The sequence below is a fragment of the Neolamprologus multifasciatus genome, chromosome 23 (assembly GCF_963576455.1).
Source record: "Neolamprologus multifasciatus chromosome 23, fNeoMul1.2, whole genome shotgun sequence".
NCBI classification, from domain to species: Eukaryota; Metazoa; Chordata; class Actinopteri; order Cichliformes; family Cichlidae; genus Neolamprologus; species Neolamprologus multifasciatus.
The window spans coordinates 21,593,967-21,615,243 of record NC_140460.1 but is presented as its reverse complement, the minus strand read 5'-3'; the positions used below and the strand labels follow the sequence as shown (position 1 = coordinate 21,615,243).

Genomic DNA, 21,277 nt, shown 5'->3' with positions numbered 1-21,277 from the left:
TTTTATGAAACAAGACTGATGTGTCATGCACAGCTGTGTGATACCCCGAGATGAGGATGTTCAGTAATGAAGCTCAAAATCCACGTTCAACTGTGTTCTGTGCACAGCGGGGGTGACGACACGCTGGCGCCGTCCCTTCACTAAACAGAAAGCAGAAGAGAATTGAAGTCACATGTGTCCTTGTCCCCAGGTGGAGGCTCTTGTCGTTGTGCAGCAATAGGCCTATGATCTCCCTCCCTCTCTTGCTCGCTAACATAAAGCCCCCTCAGGCTTCTCTCTCGCCCACCTAAGGTTTCAAGGTTGCTGCTCTGCTGTCAAATTCTGACTGTTAGCTTCTGTCTTTTCCCTTTCTTTTTTTTTTACCTCCTTTCCTCTCCTGTGAAAACAGTACTCACCTCCCCCTCGCTGACTTCGCTGTAAGCTTATCATTTCACCAAGTTCAAGCTTCTGTAATGTCAGTTCATGTATACAGTTCCTTATTCTGCTATATATTTCTTGACAGAATGTTGCACTATCCCTACATTTGTTGCTATAAAAGCAACTCATCTTGTCATCGCACTCTTGACGTCTTTATAGATCAGCACAAACTGCATTCATGTTGCACAATGCTCAGCTGTCTCGCTCGGAAACATCAGAAACACAATGTATGAGTTATTGCAAGCCATCCTTTATCCACTCCATCCATTTTCTTAACTGTTAATCAAATTCATGGTTGGGGGTGGGGGGGTTGAACCCTTCTGAAGCTATCTATTATGTTGAACCTGATGTGACATAATATAAAAATGTCAAGATCTCTGTGAACTGCAAATGCCGCATTTGGAGAAGCTTTATGGTTTAGATATGGTTTTTATAACTTAAGCTACACCTTTATTGATCCTACACTGCTCAAAAAAAATAAAGGAACAATTTAAAAACACAACAAATCTCAGTGGGAAAAATGTCAATCTGGAGTGAGCGCAGGACACACTGGTGGATGTTGGGTCCTCATGAAGTCTGTTTCTAAATGTTGGGTCAGATACATTCACACCACTGGTCTGCTGGAGGTCATTTTGTAGCTTTGGCAGTGATCACCATGTTTCGACGTGCGCAAAAGATCAGATACCGGTCCTGCTGATGGGTTAAGGACCTTCTACAGCCTATCTCCTCCATGCTCTTAAGACTGTGCTGGGAGACACAGCAAACCTTCTGGCGATGTTATGTAATGATGTGCCATCCTGAAGGACTACCAGTGCAATTCCTGTGGGGTCCGGGCATTGCCTCATGCTACCAGCAGTGACTCTGACCGTAGCCAAATGCAAAACTAGTGAGAAAACTGTCAGAAAGGATGGAAAGGGAAAAAATATCTGTGACCTCCACATGTAAAACTATTTCTGTTTTGAGGGCTGTCTCATTGTTGCCCCTCTAATGCACCAATTGTTAACTTCACGAACACCAGAGCACCTGAAACTGATTAACAGTCCCTCTGCTACTGGCTTTTTTGAGCAGTGTATTCATGAATCACTCCCTCTTGCCCACTGGAATACAATGTGCCCATGCTCTGCTTGAAGGCTGCAAATCTGCAAGCATTCCAAGTCCTGTTTTGACCACCTGCATTTGCACGCTTGCGGAGTCAAATCCACCAGCAGATTTTGGGAAAGAGGAAGATGTCACGGGGAGCCAAATGTAGCAGAGTGGGGCAGGTGGTGAGCGACATCTGTGTTAATGTGGTCGAAAATATGTTGTTAGTGAGAGCATAATAGCACCAAACATTTGAACCAAATGTTCTCCTGCAAATGCCTCAGGATGTTTCCAACAGTTAGTAGAGTTCCTTATTTTGGTCAACGAATTTCTCCTTACAAATCTGTAGAATGTGCAGGGACTCGCATCCTTGTGAATGTGCACCATAAGAACCAAAATGGGAATCATAACTTTGGAAAACTACTTAAGAGAGGATGCATTAGTGCAGTAAGGCAACACATTCACACAATGTCAGCTTATTTTCAGACCAGGACAATGAAAGAGAATGAAAAGTAGTACCAATCAAAATCAGTGCAAATTTAGTTGCTTCAGGTATTAATATTGCATAACGTTGAATATGTAAAAAATTCATAAATAAAAAGAAACTGGCCTAAAACTATTCAATAATGGAAACCTACCTTGCATTCGCAGGTTAATTTAATCCTCGGTATTGTATTTTTCTTGCTCTGCTGAAAAAAAAACACAATGTTTTGATGTTGAAAACCCTTTAAAGTCTAAAATATAATTTGTCAAAAATGTCACGATTTTGTCATTGTCTGAATGTTCAGCACCCAGTAAGAAATTATTTGCTGGGGGAAAAAAAATTCGACACATCAAAGAATGAAGCTGCATGCCTTGAAGATCAGACAAAAGATTTATTGCTGTATGAGAGTATCTGAGGGCGGATCTGTCTTTTAAGTCCCTCTTAAAGTGTCTTTGTATTGCTCCTCACTTAATAAACCCACTGGAAGCGGACAGTGTCATTGCACTGAATGAATTCAAACAGTTTTTAGGAGTTTCACAAGGTCAGCAAGTTCGGACACTTAAGAGTTAGGACACAGACATGCTCACACGCCATAAATCCAAGCATGTCGGCCTTGGCGCAGTAAAACCAGCAGTCTCTCCTTCTGTCTCTTTATCATTCCTTACAGAGTCGTCACACACCTCAACACATTTGTCCCCTCTCCATCTCTCTTTTTGCCTACTCTTTACCTTCATTCACACTGCCCAGACCTTGGAAAAGTCATAACTGAATGCAGTCAGAATACCTTTCTCGCAAGATAACCTGTTGTAGTCAAACCTTTCAAATATTTCAAACCACATCTTGAGCGCTATAAAAACTTTTTTTTAGGATGTCTGCCATACATTTAATTATACAATGAGTTTGGAGAGGCTGGAGGTCATAGAAATTCTTCAACCCAAGGAGAACAGTCACTAAAAACTAGGGCTGTGTCCCAGTTTCATATGAATTCTAAGCAGGTTTTGCAGCCCACCACCTCCTAGAAATTGTGCCCATATTGGACAATTCTGCACCTCATTATTTATATTCAGTGTCGAAGTGCAGCACCAATGCACACAGTAGACTGCCCTTTATATAGCAAGTTTAAAAGTAAGACCTTGGAGGTTGGTGTGGTGAATTGGTCCATAGCTTGTCAGAAGTTCAGCAGACATCCCATCACAGAGATGAAGTTATAGTCTGTAATCTTTCCCTGTCGTGGTCATGGTTCTGGACGCAGGCTTTTGAGTTTTGGTCTCTGACTTCTTTTAGTTTTACATAATCGGTTCAGTGATCATCTTTTGACTTTAATGTACTTTGTACCTTTATAATAACAGTTTCTATTTGCAGTAATTTAATCGTTCCTCAGTGTTTGATTTCTTTTAGTTTTATCCTCACAGTTTTATCATATTTCTTAGTTTTCTGTGCCCTCCCCTTAAGTGTTTTAGTCTTAGCTATACTCTGTTTCTGTGAGTATTGTTCTTGCCTCCTGTGTCAAGTTCTCTGTTTTCAGTATGTCAGTTAGATATTTCCTGTTTTATTTTGTTAATCAGTTATGTGTTGTGTTATTCACCTGTGTTTTCTTCTCACTCTTCCTGTACCCGGCTCTTCCCACTTCCCTGATTACCCTTAGAGTATATACAGTCCTATGTCCCCTTTGTTGTGATTTCAGCTGTGTGTATTTAGATTTCCTGATTGCGTTTAAGATTGCGTTCTTCTTTATGGACATGGCCATTTGGCCCAACAAAGAGGTTTATTTTTAGTTATCTAGAATGTTTGTGACTACATTTAGCTATTGCATCCTGCTACAAACCCTGACATTTCCCTATACTTTAACTAAGTCTTTTTGTTTATCAGGCAGATCATATCACAGTCATATGAAAACAAGTTTGGATATGTCTCTAAATAGTCCAATAACTGCAAGCTGCCGAGATCCAGTGGCTGGAGAACAAGCCCAAATCATCACCCACCTCCCACTGTGCCACACAGCTGGAGTGACAGAGATGTTGGAAATGCAACACCTCCAAAAAAGCACCACTACTCAGTCAGTTTAAAATGTTTATTACTGTGAGTTCTCAATATAGTGTAGTGAAAGGCCCCTGGTTAGATCCCAGGAGGAGACACAAATTCCTTTGGGAGTGAGTCAGAAAGAGTATCCACCTGCAGTGGCAACCCCTGATCAATAAGAGAGCCTCCAAAAGTACCTTTTATTGCAATGAACTTTAACATTTAGCATGCTAACTGATTCCTGTAGAGTCTGAGATATAGCCCTTGGGTTTTGTTGTTTTTTTGTTTTTTTTTTGTCAATTCTTTTTTTTTTGTCAATTTTTGTCAATTCTCTGCAAGGTCACTGCTTGACCTTTGGGTGAATATGCTGGGATGCCCCCTCCTAGAAAGAAGTGCATTTAATTAGCACAGACAGGCTGCTACTTAGGGCCTGCCTCTTAATTCCTATGTAAGCAGCAAGGTTGTACTTAGTTTTCACATGACTGTATTTTTAAGCTGAAATATTCAAGAAAAAGCATTAAAACATATATAACAAGGGGCTTTGCTGAACCATCCAATCTTGTATAGCCGATGTGCCTCATAGTGAATGGGTCCATTCGTACTTATTAGTGCAGCTACATGTAGCATATTATAAGTACTTGATTGCCATACCAATAACGGTAAAAACACTGAGTGTGTGTTATATGCCCGGTGCTTGTTATTACCGCCACAAAGGCAAAGAGGAATGACTAACAACCAATTTTTAGATTTGTGATTAGAGGCTTAATGAAATATAAATGATTGCTAAATGCAGTAGCATGAAAACACAGTCAAATTTAGCAAGTATGCTAATAGGTACAGTGTATACAGAAGTGCTTTTCCTAAGAAAGACACGATGAAGACGGAGTTGCAGTGTGATGTGTACTCACTATACAAAGTGAAATGATCGTTTGATGTACTGATGATGATGATGATGATGATGATGATGAGTATCTGTGTATGTGGCATGCAGTCAAATAGTTCTCAGTCTTGGTCCATAGAAATAAAAAAAATATTCCACAAGAGGATGTCCTTGTTGGAAAAACAAATCAGATATTTCTTTATTGTTTATTCACTTTTTGCCTGATTTTTCTGTTACACACAGGTATGTAGGATAGGATAGGACACATTTATAAAAACTGGGAGCATAAAGCATTATGTTCTAATTCTGTTCACCTCTCTTTGCTGTCTATAAAGATGTAAACCTGCTGGGGTTAAATATATATGTTAGCTAACCATGACCCCTTAATCTCCTCATCAGCCTGGCTCTTTTGTCAGACTTGTGAAATTTAGCCTGTGATCTGGTCTGTTACTGTTATTTCTTATGTTAAATAAAGATTTATCATTCCTTACTCTGATATATTCAGTGAAAAAGACTGTTATTTACATGATTGAAAAACTCAGTTGGTTTTTTGAATAAGGTTTTTCTCTTAATGTCATTCATTAAATTACAAATTAAAGTTAGATTAGCTATAAATTTAGCTTTCCCGTCACACTCCCCCCGGGTCCTTTTTCTTTAATGTCTTCATTATATATCTCTTTATATATGTCTGTCCCTCTCCCTCTTGCCCACAGTTAAATGTGCACAGTTGTATTTTTACAAGGACATATACAGCCAGGATGAAATACTGCCAGCAATTTCCTGTTGCCTTGTATCACAGTATTCTTTCTCAAGTACTGGCTAAAGTGCTAATACTCAAGCACCTGTCACATATGGATTTAAAGTGTCATTTGATCATCAGGTATCGAACTTGCAGTCCTTCAGCAACAAAATACCTGTGGGTTCCTCAGTGCATGTGCTGTCAGTAAAAGTGAAAAAGATGTGGCGTAAAAGGAAAGAAAAACCGAGTGTAGAGGAGCTTGAAGGAGGAGTTTATCTATGTGTAGTACATGATATTTTCTTCACTTTAAGACTCTTGAGCTGTCAACATGATGGATAATGTTTTAGGGCCAGTTCTCCTGGGAGTGATCTGTTGTCTGTACCATCAACTGCGGAGAGAAGAGACTCAAAAAGAAAGAAAGAATGAGAGAAACTGACAGAGGGCAGCAGACGGAGAGAGCAGAACCAGTCCTCATTACAGCTAAATCCTGCTGGGGGTTGACCAAACTGGGCCGATTTGAAGTTTAAAGTTTAAAGAATTTCCCTGTCTCTTTCTAGTGCTGTCTCTCTGTACTTTAATAACAAAGAGAGAGACACACACACACACACACACACACACATACACGCACATGCACACAGCGCCCTATTGTTGGCCTATGGGAACTCATTATCTTCCCAGACGAGTGGTGCCACAAGTTGCTGAGTTGGTCTCTCGCCACAGTGTCACAAAATGACACTGGGTTCAAATATATGGGTTGTGGAGACACTTGGGTGGGACGAGGCAGAAAGACAAAGCAACGGTTGACACACAGGGCCCGGTTTTAGTCTTTGGGGGAATCACATGACGCCCATAGAGATTTTGATGATTCATTTGCTGGGCCACTTTCAAAATGCTAATATTGGAAAACAACATGTCCATTTAGATTATTTACAGTGAGGTGCAAAACTCTTGAGCTACCCTTCATTTTTTTTTATTTTTGATAGGAAACCAGGCATAAGGTGCAGAAATTTACTGACACATGTGCAAACATGCATAGAAATACTGTACATAGGGCAAAAAATGGCATGGTAAATGGCCTGGATTTGTATAGCGCTTTACACATCCAGTCATCCACCCATTCACACACACATTTACACACAACCCCCCCCCCCCCCCTAAATCTCTACAATTATAACAAGCTTGAAAGTCTGTTTTTCTATCCAGGTATGATTTTACTGCAGTGTGTTTGGGATCATTGTCATGCTAAAAAATGAAGCTGTCGTTAATCAGATGTTTTTCAGATGGTATTGCGTGGTGGATCAAAATTTAATGGAACTTTTCTGTGTTCATAATTTATCAATTTTGACAAGATCTCCAACACCACTGACTGAAATGCAGCTCCAGCCCTGGCAGAGCCTCCACCTGAAAAATGAAGCTGTTAAATGAATTTTGAAATTAAGCTGATGGTATATTTCTGAGTTAAAAATTCCATCAACTTTGACAAGAACTTCCAAGCCACTGGCTAAAATGTTACCCTTCCCTTCTTGACAGTCACCCTTCCACTGAGACCATTTTGATGAGGTTTCAGTGAACAATAGGTGGGTCAGCTGAAGGCCCAACTGCATTTCTCAGGTTTTGTTGGATTTTCTTTCCTCTTTCTTAAGGACATGACTTTCAGATACGCTTCATCTGCTGTAGAAAGTATATGTTTGATCTCCACTTCTCCAGTTTCCTTAGTTCTTTAAGGACACACTGGACAGTGTGTCACGGTGGGGTACGCTAGTGTGTTTTGTTGAACGGACCCAGAACCAGACACTGAAGAGACGAGTTGCAGGTGAACAAAAGGTGAGTCTTTATTTCTGTTGCAAGCAGCAAAAACCATGAAAACTAGACAAACTATGAAAACTGAGGCTATGACAGACTATGAAAAAACTGTGAACACAATGATAAACTATGACTGACTATGAAAACTGACACAGTGACACAGTGGTGTTGAGATCTTCTAAGTTTTTTTCTGAAAGCTCCTTTGGAATCGTGTTGTTGGTTAAAAAAATAATAATAATTATTATTATTATTATAATAGTATTTTATACTGCCTGTCAAAGTGTACTGTGGCTGCCATTTTTTCATAGGTTCAGCTAAGAAATAGGAATTATGTGTCTTTGTAACAGGGTGCGAGCTACAAAATGCCTAAAGGCACAAGGACTGGACTGAAAATGAGTGACAAAAAAAACAATGTCCAAAGAAAATCTGTGAAAGACCTTCAGAAAGCCTTCAAAACTATTGCTGAAGACAATGTTTTACATAAAATTACAAGAAAGCCTGGCTCCTTGGAAGAAAAATATAAAGAAATGGGGAGTATTATAAGGTTTTTGAATATGTAAAGGTAAAAGAATATGGGAATCCATCAGCTACTCTGCTTGCTAAGGCTTACAGGGTAGGGGGCAGTTTTCTTTTATGGGACTTCTGGTATAGTGAGCATCTATTTGGGCCAATGCGTCCTATTCCAGTTGCTGACCCTTGTTAATTAATGCATAAAGTTAATAAAAAGCTGAATACTTTTCAGGTAAAAGCTGACGGTTTCAATATTTCATTCCGGCAAATACTCTTAAGATTTTTATCCCAAATATTACTTCTACAGTACATACTATGGCTAAAGACCCTGACCCTTAGTATGCTGGATCAGAACCCAACTATTTTCCATTGTGATATTGTAGGTAGCCCTTTAGTGCGGGTCAGGGTCATTTTAGGCAAAAGTACTCTGCTAGTGTCAACAACAACCGTGGTAATCAAGGTCATGCAACTGCTGTAATCAAGGACATGCTGGAAAATGAAAACTAATTTGAAGAGGTAAGAAAAACAAAGTGTCTCCCAAACACAACTCAGATTCTCATCATGTTGGTTTTCTGGTTGGAGGTCAGTGTGATTATGCTTTCCACACTCCCACCTGCCTACAAATGTGGACTTGTCTTCCCACAGGAAAGTGATGCTAAAGGGAAACCCTTCATGTTTAAACATGATGAGTTGCATACTGACTAAGCATCAGCATGCAGTGATTTAGGTGCGAATGTGCTGGGACAGAAAGTAGCCTTGCCCAAAAGTGACAGGCTGACCAAATTCAGACTACAAACAGAAACCATAAAGCTTCAGGTACAACATAAATCATGTCCCCTGCTTACAGATATCTGCATATTCATAGGAGTCTAAAAGTCCTATCTGAAATCAAGTCTGTAAATGAGGGTGCATAATTTGTTTTTGATTTGTGTTTTAATAATTTCTGTTCCACAAAAGAATAATCCAGATTTGATCCAGCACATTCGGTTTTAACTATCGTGTCGAGATAGTTAAAATTGATTTATTGACGCTCATAATGCTTTAATATTGCCTACAGCAGAAACAAAAGCATCACTCATGAATTCTGCGAAGAGATTAGCTGGATGCTCTTTTTTGGTAATTATGTTTTTCTCTCATCTATGTATTTAAGGGACAGAACACAGACAATGAGGTTTTTTAAATTGTGTTTGCGCTCCAATTTATACAAAACAGTAAGCCACTAATACTGTGCAAATTGCTTTTACATTACCTATGAGCCCTCAAAAAAGCAAAAGTAACCGTAATTTCTTTTAATTTTCACGATATTATTATTTTCTGGCGTGCACATCATCCAAAATTCACCCTTTTATCTCCATAAGAGCCTCTTCAAACCATTGCCAGTTTTTTTTTTTTTGAAAATCTATAAATGACAAGTAAACTCACTATATCAGGAACAGCAGCGAGCATTAATGCAGTGACCCTGGATGCAGGTTACCAGGTCATCCATTCGCTGTAGCTCAGATGATCTACGTGCCACAGAAGTAGGTCGATAGCATAAACTAAATCCAATAGTAATATTGCCTTGCATTGATTTTTTTTTACCCACCTTGGGAGAATACAAACATTTCAGGTAATGGATGGGTCCTCATCCTTGTGCGTGTTTGTATATGTGCACATGCATAAACACATGATGGATAAAACCACCGATGATTGGTCGTTACAGTAGGTGTTGACGAATGCCCTCGTCACCACAGTGAATAGAAATGTAATTCTTCTTGGACATATAGGAGACATAACGCGATATAAGACTATAACTTAGAGTGAGAGTGTTATTATTAGTGTGGCTCACTCGCCCGGCCACTGCTGGGAGACACAGAGGAGAGATATTTGTTAAATGCCACTACTACTGTACCGGGGTCTTAATTGGATTTCCTCTAATGCTCAGAACTTCCTTCCATTTTTTTTATGAGAATGACCTCTGAGTATGTCACACTCAGCCACTCTCTCTCCAACAGTCACAGGCACAGTTAAATAGACGTATTCAGGTCTAGATACACATGCGGTCTTACTATGGGGAAAATATACAGGGAAGTACTAGGAAACAAGTTTTATTTTTTTAAATCTCTCAAAAGTTTATTTTTGATATAATGTCTATAGAATATTTGACATGCAAATCTGAGTGTATGATCAAAGACTTTATAGGATTTGGTCATCATTCTTTGCAGAAATAGCGATGAAGGGGGTTCAGCTGGTAAACATCACAATGAGTGAATGCTTAATTAATCTGGAGCTGAGGGGATTGCAATATTTGTGTGCTTTAGGATGGTGTAGTGTATAGAAATGCAGGATTCTGATGTTGTCTCTAGTAGGGGTGACCCTTTTGCTTTCTTTGTCTTAATGGGCTTTCACAAAAAAGAGGGCCAGTAGCAATGTGGCAGCCAGAGACCAAAATGGCAGGTACTAGCAAAGTGGCAAGCAAACATATATCAAATTTGAGCCAAGTGATCAAATTGTCTGCCTAATTTTGTTGACTGAGGTATGACATTGTAGGAAATATAAAACCTTCTAATATATACCCTACATTAACAATGGAAATGTACTACACGATAATGTGCACAACCATATATCCATTATTTTGTGATGGCAGGAGGCTAAGGATGGCTTTCCATAGGTCCTTCTCCCCAACAACACTTCCCAGTTCCTCCTGTGGGAACCCTGAAGCATTACCAGGCAATATGAGCAGGTTCTGATCTACCCTGGGGTCTCTTCCCATTTAGGGGTCCCTGGGAAATCTCTAAAGGGAAGCACCCAGGAGGCATCAAAATCAGATGTGTGAACCACCTCACTTGGTGCCTTTCAAAATGGAGGAGCCATTAGTCTACTCCGGCATCCGCTAGATGTATAATGTTCACACCATATCTCTAAAGCCAGGGTTATACTTCCCACGCTGATGAATTCGCTGATTTCTGAGTAACAAATCAATAGTGAGTATGGAGGTCCATTCAGATGTCTGTGTTTGTGTTTGTGACAGTGCAGACTTGTCTGCGGAGAATGCACCAACTATACATGTGCCCCAGGCAGTGGACTTAAAGCCAACTACAAAGAAGTATAAGAGGAATGACTATTCGGACATCAGGTTACCAGCTGTCCATGTCCACAGTGGAGTATAATCAAGGCTTAAGGCAGAGCCTATACACCCTGGAGGAACTTATACAAGCAGTATAAGCCACTGCTACTTGTATTTGCAATCTTACTCTTTTGGTCATTATCCAAATCCTATTAACATGCAAGTTACATGTGTTTCGTTTGCGGTTGTCTGTTTATGGGAAATTTCAGTAGACAGTTTTTTCAAAATGCCTGCTAGCATTGACTTTGCATCCTAGCTGTGCAGACTTTCGTTGTCTTTAACCTTTAGAAAATAAGAAAAGTAACTCTGACACAATTGATTCTGTGTCTGTAGGTTTAAATGTACATTTGACCTTAACGTGACCTTTTATCTAGTATCATATACCCAACAAGCTCTTCAACTAACAATGATGGTATTTTTTTTTTCTTGTCTGCAACTTTTGCTTTCACTCAGTATTTACTTCCACTTTCACTTATTTAAAGATTGGCAGAAAAACAAGCACCTTATCCAACTAAACAATGATATGAGTCTGAAACAACCTTTGCAAGTACCTTTGTAATAACCTATAACCTGGACAGGGCTGCGTATAGGGCGGCCAGGGCAGACCTGAGTAGAGGCATCAAGAAAGCCAAGGCTGCCTATAGGAGGAGGATTGAAGATCACTTTGCTGTCGACAACGACCCCAGAAAAATGTGGCAGGGGATCAATCACATTACCAACTACAGAAGAAACAACCAGGCGATATCTAGGACTGATGCCTCGCTGGCTGAGGATCTAAACTGTTTCTTCGCCCGCTTTGAGACGACCAGGCCCTCAGCTGTTACACTAGGGGTGGGTTTTTATAATCGATTTATCGATTAAAATCGATTCTGGCTTGGATTATGTAAAATCGATTTATTAAAATCCTGAATCGATTTTTTTAATATAAATTTATTTTGCCCGAAATGCCAGAATCTCTGGTGAAATCTCACAAAATTTCAACAACCACCAAACAGCTAAAACAGTAAATGAGAGCAGGAACACGGATTCTGCACAAAGACTTAAACACACAGTGCAGCCCGCGGATCAGAATCAGTTAGATGTCGAATTTCTCACAGTCGGGGCGGAAAGCCGACAGCCCGCTGATTCTGATCTGTCGGCGGGTCTGCGCTTTGTGTTCACCTCCTTTATGCGCTGATTCTAAAGCTGTTAGTTTGATGTCTCTCCAAACAATATTGACCGAACCAGCAGCAAAAGAGGATCCAAACTACGCTTCACAAAAACATCGTCATGTATTCACTCTTACTTTTACTGTTTTGCTTCGACCACGATGCACAGCTCTCTCTCTCTCTCTCTCTCTCTGTACGGTTTTCTGCATTATTCGCTTGCTTGTTACGCACAAGTCTACCGTTGTTTACAGCGCTATCGGCCGACTTTTTTCTTTTCTGTTTTATATACTTCCGAAAAGAAAACCTAATTTCTGCCGTTCAATGCTGAACAAATTTAAAATTTTTAAAATTATGCAAAATGCAAAATGCTTAGCCATGTCTCTAATAAAACCGCTGTAACTTCAGAGGTAATGTTCATATGTTGATTAATGGTTTTCTTTCGTTTTTGATGTACTGCAGAATATTTTTATAAAATCCCAGGCCAGGAAAAATCACCTTCATGTTTTTCTGTGTTTTATCTTCAGCTACTTTGACACAAAGGCATCTGCTGTGACGCTCACACCTTTGATAAAGTCTTGCGTGTGTCAGCTTCCTTTTTATAGATACAAAAATATGTAAATGTACTAATCTGAATTATAATATTTCTGACTGTCAAAATTTCCCATATTCAAATCGAAGTGAATCGAATCGAATCGAATTAAATCGAATCGAATTAAATCGAATCGTGGATCGAATCGATTCTGGACCTTGTGAATCGGAATTGAATCGATTCTAAAAATCAGTGACGATACCCAGCCCTATGTTACACCACTTCCACCCGCCTCTAGCACCGGCACACTAACATTTGGAGAGCATCAAGTGAGGCGTGTTCTAAGGTCAGTGAATCCCAGGAAGGCGGCAGGTCCTGATGGAATACATGGAAAGGTTCTCAGAGCATGTGCTGACGAACTGACCGGAGTCTTCACTAAAATCTTCAACCTTTCCTTGTCATTAAACACCGTCCCACCCTGCCTCAAAACCTCAATCATCATCCCCATCGTTAAGAAGACTGCTGTGGACAGCCCAAATGACTACAGGCCTGTTGCACTTACGCCTGTAGTGATGAAGTGCTTTGAGAGACTGGTCTGTCAGCACATCAGGGCCGGTCTGCCTTCCACTCTGGACCCCCACCAATTTGCCTATAGGACAAATCGATCCACCGAGGACGCCATCACCATAGCGCTCCACACTGCGCTGAGTCACCTGGAGCACCGAGGAAACTATGTGAGAATGCTCTTCCTGGACTTCAGCTCAGCATTCAATCACATCATCCCGGAGATCCTGGTCGAGAAACTGTCTCACCTGGGACTCTCCACCTCCATCTGTCTCTGGATCAAGGACTTCCTGACAAATAGACCACAGTCTGTCAGACTCGGCCCCCACCTGTCCAGCACCATCACACTCAGTACCGGGTCTCCACAAGGATGTGTTCTGAGTCCCCTCTTGTTTACGCTCTACACATCCGACTGCTCCCCTACCCATCTCTCAAACACCATCATAAAGTTCGCGGATGACACCACAGTGGTTGGACCCATCTCAAGGGGGGATGAGTCGGACTACAGAGATGAGGTTAACAGATTGACTGAGTGGTGTTCAGCTAACAACCTCCAACTGAACACCACGAAAACTAAAGAACTTATTTTGGACTTCAGGAAGGGCAGAGCAGACCCGGCCCCACTCTACATTCACGGGAACTGTGTGGAGAGGGTACACTCCATGAGGTTTCTGGGCGTGCAGATCTCTGTTGATCTCTCCTGGACTGCAAATACCACGGCGGTGGTAAAAAAGGCCCAGCAGCGTCTCCATTTTTTGAGAGTGCTCAGGAGGAACAACCTGGAGGAGAGGCTGCTGGTGACATTCTATAGAGCCACCATAGAGAGCATCCTAACGTACGGCATAACAACGTGGTATGCAGGGTGCTCAGTTGCAGACAGGAAAGGACTGCAGAGGGTCATCAACACAGCCCAGAAGATCACTGGCTGCTCTCTGCCCAGCCTGGAGGCCATTGCGAACTCCCGATACCTCAGCAGAGCTGGCAATATCATTAAGGACTACTCTCACCCCAGTAATCAACTGTTTGAACTATTACCGTCAGGCCGACGGTACAGGTCACATAAAACCAGGACAAACAGATTCAGGGATAGCTTCTTTCCCAGAGCTATCACCACAGTAAATAAGCACAAAACAATTAAACCTGCTTAACTATACTTGCCATTGTCACTATACTATGCTGCTATTCATACTATCATTATATTATGCTGCTATCCTGTATATATTGTACTTATTTATTGTCTGAGTACTACAGTTGTTTTATTGTACTTTTTATATTTTACATTTATATTTATTTTGCATTTTGCACCAAGGGAGTGGCACTCCAATTTCGTTGTACTTTGTACAATGACAATAAAGGCTATTCTATTCTATTCTATTTGATATTTTCATAAAAAAAGAATGTGAAAGTCGGTATTAAGAGGCAGATAGGGTTGTGGTGGTGGTAAAAATATAACTTTAAAACTTGATTTGGGGTATGATCCAGGGATATTTTTGTGTTTTACTTTTCCTTGTCATTCTGTTAGCTCTAGGGACCAAAATTACTGAATTGGAATTGGAAAAGATTGTGATCAGGGTTAAATGCATGCTTTCAAAATGTTAACAAGATGTCAGAGAAACCTCAATTTTCTAAGCTACCAGGGTGCCAAGCTCCACTCCAATTAAAGGTGATGAAACCAGAGCACATTTTACATGCACTTATTCCCACAGCTGCTAGAGGTCAGTTAAATTTAAAACCCAGGTTATAATAACAGCTTGCACAAAAGACCTATGGGGTCTGCAGAACTGGCTCAATATTGTTCATGACAGCAGGTTCTGCTGGATGTAATAGACAGTAATGAGTGCTCTCGGCAAGCACTTAAAGGTGTGCATGGTTAATAATGTTGCTTAGGCTTATAAATCGCCATGAACAATGAACATGTTTCCACTCAACTTGCATAACTGTGTCTCTAGTCTGATGTACTGAACTCTTAAAAATATCCCTTTTTAATTAAAATAACACTGTTTTCTTCTATTTGTGCAATATCTCTAAAATTAGAAACATCCTGTCTCAGAGTGATGCTATAAAACTAGTTCATGTATTTATTACTTCTAGGCTGGACTATTGTAATTCATTCTTATTAGCATGTCAGTTGATCCAAAAAGCTGCAGCGAGAGAACTAAAGACAGCCATACTGGCTTCTCTTCATTGGCTCCCTGTTAAATCCAGAACCAGATTTTATTTTGTTGTAATTTGGCACTATAATAAATAAAATAATAACATTGAATTGATTTGATGTCATTCTACATTCACTTCCCACTAAATTAACCTGCTTTTTAACAGGTTTAAGCGACTTTGTGTCATGATCTGGAGGTATGACTGGAAAATTCCATCAGACACCTGAGTTCCTTGGTCTCCACCCCTGGGCGGAGCCATAATCTCTCCTGCAGTCCTGCACACCTGAAGCTGATTCTGGGTAATCAGTTTGAGGATTAAATCTCCACTCAGACTCTCCTTCGCCGCCAGTTCGTCAATGGCTGTACGTTGGTTTCGGTTTTCATGCTCTTGCTACTTGTTTTGTCGCTTACCTTGTTTTCCTGTGCCACAGTTTCCCTGGACCTTCTTCGCCACTGCCTTCAACCTCAGCTCCTCTCAGATTAACTCTGCCTTCTGGAAAATACAGAGGACCTCACCTGTTTTCTTAATAAAATGCTCTGTTGTGGTTCTCTGTGTTTGAGTCCAATTTTAGCTATTGTCAGGGTTCCTGGGTCGGTGACCCAGTGTTTTCGGTTTTGCCACATCAATGTTTTCACTTCCTGTTTTTTCCCCATGTCAGCTTGTCTCTCGTGTCATTAGTCAGATTATGTTCAGCTCTGTACTCACCTGTTTCCAATCATTGTCGTCATTCAACCTGTGTATTTAAGTTCCTCGGTTTCACCAGTTCTTTGTCGTGTCATTGATGTTGATGTTCGTGTGATGTTGTCCTTCCCGTGTGTTCTCTTAGTTCAGTCAGCCATTCAGTGATCCAGCCAGTTAGTGTCCGTTCACCCTCTGTTCATCCACTCCTTATAATAAACCTTCACCAGTCTTCACCTACCTGTGAGTCCTGCGTTTGGGTTCCTTCTTCCTCGCCCCCACACAACGCCTGACAGAATGACACGACCCGTGCCACGAAGACACGATTGGAACCCAGCGGACTCGGACCTCTACGAGCGGCAGGAGGCAGCGCTTTCCCGTTGGGCAGAGGAGCTCAGGGGAAAACAGCGGCTCTTCGCGGAGAGAGAGCACGTCTTCGAGGGGACTCGCCTGGCTCTGGGCGGGCCTCGGAGACGCCGCGTTCCCCCACCTTCTGCCTCACCTGCCCCGGAGCATTTGCCGCGGAGAGTGGACGTTTCATGCCACGCTTCGGCCGCTCCGCTCCTCGCTCACACACCCGCCGCCTCATTCGCCGGACCTCCACCTTCGCCACGGCACAGCGGCTACGCCTCCCACCTCGGCTCAATGGAGGCTACCGCGCCAGAGGCTCAGCTGTTTACCCCGGCCGCTGCCTCTTCCCGGAGAAAGCGGGGCGCACGCCGCCATAATATGGACCATTTTCAGCAACTCCCGGTGGTGAGTTCCAGTGACTGTTTTCCACACCCTTCATCTGATTACTCTATTAAAACGCACAGTACACTCACTTCTAGGGTTGCCAACTCCCTGAAAAATAAATAAGGGACACCTCGTGGCTAGGGCCGGGCGACCCAATTGTCTTCACCCTTCCCTGTGTGGTGAATTTTTTTTAGCTCTTTTTTTGCGTGTGAAATTTTTTTTTTAACCATTTGACTTGAAGTTGTTTTAAGTAGATGCATATTCTTTGTGATATGAACACATGGGAAACAAATGACCATTTATCCATTTATTTTTAACGCAAAATGGCAACATTAACACAATAAAATAGGTCTCTTTCCTAAACGAAAGACTGGTACATTTCACTTTTTGTGCAAAATGACAAAATTAAAATTATATAAATTAATAGAAAACAATAGAAAGAAAAACATTCTTGTAACAGTGCACATTTAGTGCAATTAGAAAAGTGCAAAAAAGTCTGTGGAACACCTGTAAACACAACATTTGTGCCTCAAAGGCCTTGACTGTAGCTGAAAGTTGAAGTAAAAAAAACCCAACTCATGAACTCAAAAGCTCAATGCTACATTATGTGGAAACAGACTACTTTTTCCATTTGTATTTTTTTTTAGCTCTTGCTGCAGTTAGGAGTTGTTTGTCTTTCAGTACTGCAGAGTAAAACTCTGAGCAAGACATATCATAATTTAGACTGACAATGAGCTCACTTTTAATTAATTCAGTAGAACATTTGTTCCGCACATCAGTCCACTTATTCTTCATAAGAGAGAAAATCCTCTCCTCAAACCCAGTGGAAGATGGGATGCTGAGTACAAAGGATACAACAGCCTGCATATTGGGGAGGTCAGTTGCCTGAAGAATTTCCATCCACTTCTCTGCTGTTCCCTTGGACTGCCACTTTTCCTTCTCCTGATGTTCTTTGGTGAGGTGCTTCAGAAGGCTGGTTGCAGTGACACACTCTTCATAAAGCTCATCCATAGAGATGTTTAACCTGCCAATAGAGATGAGAAATTGACCTAAATCCTAAGTGGTATATAGAACATTTACAGTGGTAAATAAATGGAAAAAATGTATTGTATATGTTTATAACATTGTATAGCATTTAAACAATACAATAAGTATAGTTTATTTATTATGTATTTATCCATCCTTATATTAAGTATATGAAATCTTTGAATTTGTAAAATAGTGTATAAAAGATTGCATGTGTGTGTATATACACTCCAAACAAAGTTAATGATTATGGTTTTATTTATATATGTTATCTATCAATTGTATTTGTTTATTTTTAACCATCAATATTATTAAAACATGGTTTATCATTTCACTGGCAAATGTTTTCTTCTTACCTGCCAGCCAGGTGAAGCTGTTCAATGATCTTCTCCATGTCATCAAAGGAAATCTTCCCAGATGCTAGAGAGAGGGGCTGCAGGTGGAAAAGCCAGTTTTCTTCTGAAAAGTCAAACCACTTCCGGACATAACTGATGGCAGTGTCTAGGAAGGCTGTAAACTCCTGCCTGGCACCATCAGCATCAGATGGCGAGAGACGCTGGAGCTTTTGTCTTGTTAGGTACCCGTAGAACCCATCATCTCTTCTCTGAATAAGTCTTTTTAGGAAACACTCCATGATGGAATAGAGGTCAACAGACGTGGTTACATTCTTCTCCAGTTTTTTCACCACTTCTTCAAACAGACACATGACATTATTACAGAAGAGGAGGTAGACTTCCACAATGTCTGCCTCTCCCTCAACTCCAGCAGCATCTTCTGTCAACTTCAGCAATTCCTTCAGGCGCCTTGGACATTCCTCACCAATGCTGATGAGATATGACTTCAGCGGGTCCCAGTTCTGCAGCAGGCGGGTGATTGCAGGGTTGAGTGACAGCCATCTTGTCACAACATGGCGCAGGATATCATGGAATTCAACGTCACAAAATTCACAGAACTCCTTCAGGGACTCTCTCCTTTTGGCAGAGGTGGAAAAGAAGCTGTATATCTTCAGGACAATATTTTCCACATCAACTGAGAGCTTGTCCAGGGCTTTTTTCACAGTGTTATGAACAATATGTGCATGGCAGTTGCCACGAAGGATCTCACTGTTGGTCTCTTTCAATTTTGTGAAGACTGAGTTGTGGATGCCATAATTTACATTTGCATTGTCAGCACTGAATGCAGAAACCTGATCTAAGGATAACCCCACGTTTTCAAGAGAGCTTTGTATTATTTTTACTATTCCCTCTGCAGACTCATCTGGATTTTCAACAAAATCCAATATCTTGTTGACAACTCCAGCCTCTGGTGTAAAAAACTGCAAGGCCAAGGGAAACATCTTCCGATTTCCCTTATTTGAAGCATCGGTGTGAAGAGAGAATGGGAGTGGAGTTGCACCACTTTTCAATTTTTTGATCACCTCTTCTATTGCCTTTGGAGACAGGACATCTGTGACAACTGCTTCAGCTTTCGTCCTCCCACAGGACATCTTTTTGGCAATACTGGAGTCATTCAGTGTTCGTACAGTCAGTTTGAGTGCACAGTCAGCTGAGTTATAACTTAAACCGTGCTTTACAGTGTGGTAGACATGGGTCACCTCTGCAGCAGTCACCTATAAAATAGAAATATATATATATATTACAGTATATCTGTATAGTTTGTGTAGTTTATCAACTGACTTTAAAGTATAAATTACGCATGAAACTTGTAAGAAATGGGTATGGTCATACATATGTATGTTTTCAATATAATGTGTATTCTTTATATATATTCAATTCAGTAATACTTTATTAATCCCAGAGGGAAATTAGGTGTTGTTGCAGCTCAGACTAATCAAGTCTTCAAAGAGTTGTTGAAGACCACAATCACTGTGGGAAGGAAGGATCTCTGCCTTGCCTTGAAACTGAAGTCTCTTGTTGAGGTATTATTTCAGCTTTTCTAATGCTAATCACCTGCTCCCGTTTGTAAACCCGCTTGTTCCCATGATGACGCATCATAACTCATCATCATTATTCATCTATGTATTACTTTTATGTATTAGTCATCTATTCGTTGTAATCATCTATCCTTGCAGTTGTTTATTACACAAAACAAATTATATTATCACACTTCTGGCCACATAGCGCTGATATTCATTGCACATGCCCATATTAACCTTAACCAGAGGGTTTAAAAACAAACAACAACAATGTTTACATACCATATCTGCTTCTGCCGTGGCCTGGTGGACAACAAATTGGTCAAGGGTTCCTCTTTCTTTCTCGCCCCTCATATTCATCATGTGCCCACCAGTAGAAGCATGCTGCTTAACGTCAGTCAGTCCACCATGGCAAATAGAAAAAGTGCGCCGGCACACAGTGCAGTGCGCTTTATACGTGTTATCGCGCACTTTTCCCAGCCAGGTGTTTTCATTTTCCCATTCCTCCCTGTATTTTTGCAGCCTTTTTTTTTTCTTTCTAGGAGGGGAACAAGCACTGTTGGGCAAAAGTGTACTATCGTCCCAGACTTGCGCCGCAGTGTCGGTGTTTGTCTCCCTGTTGGCCATGCTGGTCATCTGTTGTCTTCCGGTATCTTCTCCGCACGCGACCTTTCCTCGACCAATGAGATAAGCGGTAATCTGAATTGTTATACTCGTGCTAAGTGTGCTGTCAGCTCATTGGTCACAGAGCAGGAGAGGGGCTGGGAATTATGTTTTCAAACAAAGCGTTAAATCCATTAACATTTATAGACTTTTTGTGATTCTCCCTGTATTACGGGACAAAGTGCGTCCCTTATGAGCTCAATACGGGACGTGTACTTTTGTTTCTAAATACGGGACGATTCCGTATTTTAAGGGACGGTTGGCAACCCTACTCACTTCTGATTCATGGGGAGTTTCCCTCCTAGAGGACGATGTGGACTGGGAAGACTTTTTCTGCTCTGCTCCCTCTGAGCCGGGATTCATTAAGGACAATCCCCGCACTTCAAAACCTCCGAAGACTGTTCAACTAAAGACTGTAAATGGTGATGGCAGAAAGGCCAGAGCAATCTCCGATAAATCTGTTACAGTCCGTGTGTATGCAAACCCTAGGCCTGCTCGCTCTAGGACTGTTTTGAGCCTGCTCCTTTGTCCACCTGTCAGCCTGTTCCGGTTTCATCAGCTCCAGCCACTGTTAATAATACTCATGCACCCGAACCTGTTGGTATCACTCACCCAGTCATTATCTCCACTCCCGTCAGTCAGCCTATACCCATACCAGTGCCAGCTCCCAGGAGGAGGGCAGCTGCGACCCAACCTACCTCCACACCCGTTCCTGTTTCTCGGGTGGGGGTGACTGGTGTCCAGCCACCTCCCGCGCCTGTCCCAGCGCCCAGGCTGAGGGCGGCCAGGATCCGACCTGATCCCCCTAGAGGCTCGGCTGAGGCTCT

General features: G+C 41.4%; 1 protein-coding gene across 1 annotated transcript; it reads right to left on the bottom strand.

The window, feature by feature from the left end:
* Positions 1-12,186: 12,186 nt before the first annotated feature.
* LOC146491521 (uncharacterized) lies at positions 12,187-20,423 on the bottom strand. The gene is made up of 3 exons (XM_085151641.1): positions 20,070-20,423; positions 18,229-19,481; positions 12,187-17,870 (listed from the first exon to the last, which is right to left on the bottom strand). The coding sequence occupies exons 1-3, from the start codon at positions 20,421-20,423 to the stop codon at positions 17,465-17,467; spliced, it is 2,013 nt and encodes a 670-aa protein (XP_085007767.1). The 3' UTR covers positions 12,187-17,464.
* Between the last annotated feature and the right edge of the window lie 854 nt (positions 20,424-21,277).

Bases quoted from the DNA above. Each gene is read 5' to 3' on its own strand.
- LOC146491521 (XM_085151641.1), bottom strand. From the start codon at position 20,423: ATGACCAGCATGGCCAACAGGGAGACAAACACCGACACTGCGGCGCAA. The intron at 19,482-20,069 runs GTATGTAAACAT...TCTATTTTATAG, and splicing joins CCACGGCAGAAGCAGATATG to GTGACTGCTGCAGAGGTGAC. The intron at 17,871-18,228 runs GTAAGAAGAAAA...CTCTATTGGCAG, and splicing joins CAGCTTCACCTGGCTGGCAG to GTTAAACATCTCTATGGATG.